This window comes from Barbus barbus (assembly GCF_936440315.1).
Source record: "Barbus barbus genome assembly, chromosome: 6".
Taxonomy (NCBI): domain Eukaryota; kingdom Metazoa; phylum Chordata; class Actinopteri; order Cypriniformes; family Cyprinidae; genus Barbus; species Barbus barbus.
Genome location: NC_136734.1, coordinates 19697615 through 19704782, shown reverse-complemented (window position 1 = coordinate 19704782; position 7168 = coordinate 19697615). Strand labels below are relative to the sequence as shown.

Here is a 7168-nt window from a genome sequence, read left to right as displayed (position 1 = left end):
TGAGAGGCTGTTAGATGTAATGGGCTTTTCATTCATGTATACAGTAAATGTTTATAATAACCTGGCGCTTCCAGATGTGTTCCGTTGATATAATTTATGTAGTATTGTGGATCGTTGTCAAGACTATTTTAAGATAGGGCATATTGTCTGTGTACGGGAGCATAACTATGAGAAAACATAAAAGCCTGCTGCAAACCTTTATTTGTTTTAGCAGTAGTAGGCTAATTTACATCAGACAGACAGCACACCTCAAAAGAATCCCTCAGCACCGCCTGAAGCACGTGTCAGTGTGATTAGCTGGTTCAGCTGTCTTTAATTAGGTTTGGAGCTAAACTCTGGGGCTGAATTTGACAATCCGCATGTAGTAGGCTAATAGAAACGATGAAATTAATACCACTGTATTACGAGTGAATGAGAGAAAGGTCGCCTTGTAATCTTCATGCTATATAAAAATGTTAGCATTTAATTTTTTTATATTTCATTTAACGGAGGTAATTATTTCTATATAACCTTCATAAAGGTCCTGTACACTGGTCTCAAGTAACTGGTTGATTTATTCCTCAGTAGCATCTAGCACACAAAACATTCTCTAGTTCACCAGCAGATGGCGGTATGTCAACATGTGATAAACACATGCAGAAGGCAAACGCCATAAAATGTGTTCTCCATGTTGTAATATATGGAATATTATAACCCAAATTTAGCGTATTATATCGATAATTTATCACGGTGATAATACCAGTTTAAGGGTGTTATTTACTCTCAAAATATATAAACTAGGCCTACACAACAAAATATATTTTTAAGTTGTATTTTATTGTTTTTAAGAATAAAAAAATGAGCTTATTCCTTTTTACAAATATATGTTTAAAAACTCTTAATGAAATAAACATAACAGATAAACACAAATGACTGAAAAATATTAAACCCACCTATAAATACTTGCATATTAATGTATGTTCACCTATGTACATTGCTCAAACCTAGAATGGAATAAATAATTATGCTTTTCTGTTGCTTAGTTATGTTTTAATTCAGGCTGTTTGATTATGGCATGTAGCCTGTCCCAGTCTGAGATTGGGAGAATCCTCCTGCTGGTCACGGATGTGTGCTCTGGGTGGATAAAGATAGCATCTTGCTGATGTCTGTGACCTTCATGGTGGCTTACTCCTCTACCAGCCACTGATTTCTGATTTAGTGCTGCTCTTGTCAGAGGCTCTGAGGTGCTTTCCATGCACTGACAGAGCAACTCAAGGGCAAGTGTGGACAGGTTGGGTGAATAAAGCAAGCAAGGAAAAGCAGGGAATGGCTTATGTGCATTAGAAGTGCATTGTGTATCTCTCTGTCTTCATACTTTTTTTTTTTTTACGGGCTCATTTTGATTTTGATGACCATAATCAGATACTTGACCAAATTGGAGCATGGTATTGTGAAATAGATACACATGCAGACTTAATTTCATGCATAACTCAAATCTCATCTTTGTGCATACATCACTGATTCATTAGCATACTCATATCCATGGGACCATGTTATAAAAAATGAAGAAAAAGAAGAAGGTCTTCAGTGGCCCTATGGGCCGACTATTAACTGAAAGTAGATTTTTCAACGAACGTTTTTGACAAAATCTCATTCATTCCATTTAAAGAATCTCCTAATTGTCATTATATTCTGTTTTAATCATGAGACACTTGTGCGTTTTGCTTAAAGTGATGAAATACACCAGTGAACAGAGCATGCGTCACAGGGGGACCAGAGAGGCAGAGGGTCTCTCAGAGCAGATGCTAAAACTGATGATGATGGATGTCTACATGGAGACTGTTGAATGATCAGGGGAGGCTTGTGTAGATTCTGCATTTTCCATTGTTTCATGAAATCTTATATGCTAATTTAAAGGGACAATTAGTTTCACATCAGTGCAGGGCAGCACTCTGAGAGTGACTATTTCAGATTTCGCTTTTTACAATGTTTTTTTATCATACGTTTTTAAAATATTAAGGTAAAAATAAGAGTAGAATAGTAGATAGGTTTTCAATCTGTTGCTGCAGTAATTATTTGATATCTGGTTACATTTGTCCAGGTCTGGGTCTTCCATCAATTGATAAAGTCGATTGCTGAAGTGACAGTAGATGGTTCTTCTCACAGTTGAAAGAAATCTTTGCTAAATGGGACACAGTCTGGCCATTGTATTGGAGAAAAGATCAAGCAGATGTTTGTTGGCTGTTCCACCTCCCCAGTGGTAACCGTTACAAACCACACAAAGAAATGAGGAGAAAAAAACATACCACACTAATTGGTTACAATTTTCCTTTAGATATTTGTGTGCAAGGGTCTACAAGCAGATAAGTATGCATCCCTACGGACTTATTGCAACTGGAATTTATGAATGCAGTAGTAATGTGCAGTATCATAAGCTGTAAGATATAGCTATAATTATGTTGGTGTTTTACTGCTATAGAAAAAGCAGTAACGTGTCTTATGTTTCCCAAATTTGTCAAGGACTTTTCAAGGAATTTTATGCTTCTGTATAAATGTGCTTAATCTGTCCAACTGATGATCCAGGGTAGATGCCCACTAGTATTTAGGCCTACATTTTCCCAAGAGCTGTAAAATCTTATAGAAGAATAATTTCACCTAATAATAAAATAAAATGCCATAATTTGCTCATCTTAATGTAGTTGCAAATCTTTCTTCGGGGAATATAAAAAAGATGACATTTTAAAGAATGTTGAACACTGTCTGTCATTGTTGGAGAGAGATAGAGAGAGAAAAGTAATTTTTCAAAATATGTTCTTTTTGTATTCCTCAGAACGACGAAAAATAAGTGAAATGACATGTTTTCATTTTAGGTGAACTATCCCTTTAAGTGTTTTTTTAAAGAAAAAAATTGTACTCTCTTTTTCTGTGCATTCCTTTGTTTTATCTTGGCAGTAAACCTGAAATTAAACATCTGCGTCAATCTAAAACATTACATTCTTTTAAAATATTTTGAAACGTATTAAACACACTTTTCAGTGTTATAAGGATATATCAGATGTATCACTGGAAAAAAATATGTTGTGTTGACTATCCAAAGAACAAAATAGCCTATAAAATAAGGATCAGGATTTGTGCCAGGCCATTCTATATATATATACTGTATATATATATATATATATATATATACTGTACAGTATATATATATATATATATATATATATATATATATATTATAGTTTTGTCTTTTTACTTAATGTCAGGGGGTAAATATTGACAACATGGCAATGTCAAGCAATTCTGTAGAGATGGGGTAAAAATCTGGACAAATGATTCATAAACTTGAGCATTGTTTAGTGTCCCTATATTGAGCAAAGCATATCCTTCCAGAATGTTGCTTTAGAAAAAAAAGTCTGCTAAATTATAAGATCTCTTCAGACAAACATATGTTTGAAATCCAAATTATCGCTCCATAACCTTAAAATATGTGGACAGTTTTTCATTTTGAGCTATATTTTTGTTTCTTGCTTCTCCATCTATAAAACTGCATATGGACTTGGCAATTAAAGTCACTCTTAAATCATCTGCAACACCCTCTATATTTACTTGCTGCATTTCAAAAATCTTCTGGACTTAGAGATCACATACCATACTGAAATTCTTAAATTGATTTTATTCACCCACTTACATAAACCTTCCCAATTCTGTTGAATTTGGTACGATAAACATTTACAAAAAACATATTCCAGTAATAAGCACAGACAATATGTTAAAACATATCACAAACATACCAGCAGATAACAAGATTTTTTTCTTATCTACACAAACTCTCAAGTTCATTTTGCTTTATGTAAACAACTTCCTGTTGATCCTGGTTGAAATTTTACATGCATCTGAATCTGATTATTTGGAAATTGGCTCTTACTCCAACGTGTTCAGTTCTGTACCTGAAAAATCACTCCAACATGTAGTACATGCCGTAAAACAAATCTGTACATGCACACATGTGGTCCTTAATAACGTGTCCTTTTACATTTAGTTTAGTTCAAAATAATATCACCGATCAGCGAAATAAATACGCTTTCAGTTGTTTCTTCATATATGAATGAAGAGTCAAATAAATACTCATAAATACATAAATAAACAGGCCGTTATTAAAATCGTAATAGCTATGAAAACCAAATAAACCTGACCGAATCCAAAACATAAATAAATTACATATAGGCTATTTCAAGCATTAAAACTATTACTAGAGTCTACATCTGCTGTAGGCTATATAAGCATTGTCTGGGGTTTGTTGGGATCCCATCATCCAGTAAGGCTGCCAATTTGTAATTTCACAGTTATAACCTCATATCCTGAGTGCTCCGTGACTGTTTTTCAGGAATACTTGGGGTTTGCAGTGACAGAAAAGACGTCTTGGATGCTGAAATTAGGTGAAACTCATGGAAACGGTGTGCTCAAGTGCTTTACGGCGCAGCGAAGCGATACTAGTCCCTCTCCACATATCACTGTCCGGCGAGCTGCACAGCTGTGGGGAGCCGCTCACATTCGTTGGACCCGAGAGGGAAGCGGACACCATCCCTGGAAATGTGGGTTGATACAGATGCGATTGAAGACCGGAACCATTTGACGATAAGCTGCTGGAAAGGCCCATGGAGTTTGGTGGGTGGCCGGCTCCGAGACTGCACTGGGACAGAGACTGTGCCATCGCCTGCTGTCGGCCCAGCGCAGGCGGTATCTGCAGCTGTGAGACTCCAGGCATCCCGGCTGCGGCCCAGCGCGTGTCGTTGGCATGAAAAGAGCAGAGACTGTCGCCCATCGCAGACGGAAACTGAGGCAGACCGTGTGTTGGCAGCAAAGTGCCCGGCGCCCGGAAAACGTTGGTTGTCTTCTTGCGCTTCTTCCATTTTGCGCGTCGATTCTGGAACCACACCTGAAAGGATAAACAAAAACAAACACTTAGAAAGTCACGCATTTCGTCGGTGAGTATGAATTATAGTTGTATTGCCTAGGCTACTTTTACAACTTTCTTGCACAAATATTTTGCTATAGCCTAATAAACTGCATACAACAATATTTCTTTGATTTTAATTCTAAAATCAATTTAATTTTTTAAAATAAATTAATAACAATTATTAAATAAAAACATAAATAAAATATATAATAGCTTACCGCACAATTTCTTGCAATATGTTTGTGGGTAAGAGGCGAGCACTTTTATTTTTAAATGCAGAACTGAGCCACTGTAAATAATATAGCCTTTGTACAATGGTTCTTCATGAATGCTGACTTGCTGAGGGTTATAAACATGCACCTGCTTGTTTTTTGTTGACGCTATGTAAAATTTTTAAATATTAGGCTACTACCTTCACGGACAATAGCGATAACATGCGGGAGGGTAATTTAAAGAGAAAAAGAGACAAGGCAATTTCTGCAATGTTTTGCAGACAGCCGGCGATGAAGTCGTTATAGCTGATGACACATTCTAGGAGACAAATAGTTTGATGGCCTCAGTAATTCATCATGGAACCATAATCATGAATTCATGATGAAAATAAGCGCACAAAGCAGCGTCCAAAATGGATATTATCCCTTCTTATTGTTGAGGTATTTTTAACATTTAGCCTAGCGCTTGGCTCATACGAATTATTATTGACGTCTTACTATTATTTTATTTTTTTATTTCTAATTTGCATAAGTTTATACTACTGTTAACGACACAATTCGTATTCAGCTAGGCTATACAACAAGTTTTGTAAAGTATTGTCTAATAGGGCATACATTCTGCTGACGCTGATCTTTGAAGAAAAATGTGCAAATGTAGTATTTTTATTTCTTTTCGTTTGAGGGCATTTTATTTCACTTTTTTTAAATGGAAATTTTGTAAGTTGTATTTTTGCACTGACAACACATGCACACACAAATGTTTTTACATTGCGCGGCGGGCAGCATCGATATTTACCTATATATTTGGCTTGACATTGTTTTGAGGAATTATTAGGCCTATTATTATTATTACTGAAGACATAATACCATGCAACTGTTACAGATCTTTAGAAAAAAAAATATTTTCATCATATCATTTTTGTTCAGTTTGCTTTCCGTTTATCTTTTTAAACTGTTAATCACCAGAAAGCTCCTTTACGATATCAAAAATGAGCAGGTCCACTCAGTCTCACCTGAACCCGTGACTCCGTTAAACCAACCCTTAATGCAAGTTCCTCTCTCATGAAGATATCAGGGTAGTGGGTTTTAGCAAAGCTCCTTTCCAGTTCGTTCAGCTGCGCTGGAGTAAAGCGGGTCCTGTGGCGTTTCTGTTTCTGTTGGTTTTGCTGGCCACCCGACTGATTATTAGAGTTTTGCTGTTGCTGCTTTTCTTGGTCTTTGACCTGCTGCATTCCATTAGGATTGGATCCCCCATTACTTATGTCTTCCCCGGGGAGCATAGTGGTCCCTTCCACAGTATCTGTAGCCGAAGTATGATCGCCGGGGTGTCCAGAGTCAGCCCCCCCTAGTCTGCACTTCAAAGCCTCCCTGTGTCCGAGAAGCTCGGCTGCAGCATCCTTCATCCCTGTGGACGAACGAGTCAAAAATTTTGCGTTCTCTCCAAATGGCAGGAACATGTAAATATCAATATTAAAGACAGAAAGAACAAAATGTATTTTTAAAAATTATAAACTTAATGCCTTTTTTTTTTTTTTTTTTTTTTGCACAAACAATTATAAAAAAACATCGTTCAGTTTCGCAATCCATCAGAGTAAGCTGATGGATGAAAATGTGTAATTAATTTATCTGATTATTAACAAACATTGCAAGTAAAATGAGAACAGATTGAGATATCAATTTTGCAATCACATAGTTCACTAGTTTGGAGACTGAAAAATACTCTAGCTTACAGTGGAGCTGAAGACCGGAGTTTGGTGGCGATAACTCACCGAGGCGAGTATCCAAAAGGTCGGCATGAGAGAGCATTGCGCACTGCTGGAGTCACAACTGCTTCCCAAACTACTCTACAACTTTTAACCCTTTTAAAAAGCGCATAGGGCTCAAATGAAGGAAAGTCGTCAGTGCGTTTAAAAAGGCGGTTCCGTGTATTATACTGTTCTTTAGAGAGATTGGGAGGCGCTTAATAGTTGGATGAGCCCATGAGGTTCCACAAATGCGAGCCAATCAGAATTGAGGGTTGAAA

The 7168-nt window shown here is 36.7% G+C and overlaps 1 protein-coding gene across 2 annotated transcripts; it reads right to left on the bottom strand.

Annotated features, from left to right (window-relative positions):
• Positions 1-4408: 4408 nt before the first annotated feature.
• On the bottom strand, positions 4409-6951 carry LOC306870939 (homeobox protein orthopedia B-like; the record flags this gene model as incomplete). 2 transcript variants are annotated; one of them, XM_079418542.1, is made up of 3 exons in its annotated part: positions 4409-4912; positions 6159-6550; positions 6876-6951. In XM_079418542.1, the coding sequence occupies 3 exons, from the start codon at positions 6949-6951 to the stop codon at positions 4409-4411; spliced, it is 972 nt and encodes a 323-aa protein (XP_079274668.1). The 2 variants fall into 2 exon arrangements, with proteins under 2 accessions (XP_079274668.1, XP_079274669.1); XM_079418543.1 differs by having other exon boundaries at positions 6915-6951.
• Positions 6952-7168: the final 217 nt, after the last annotated feature.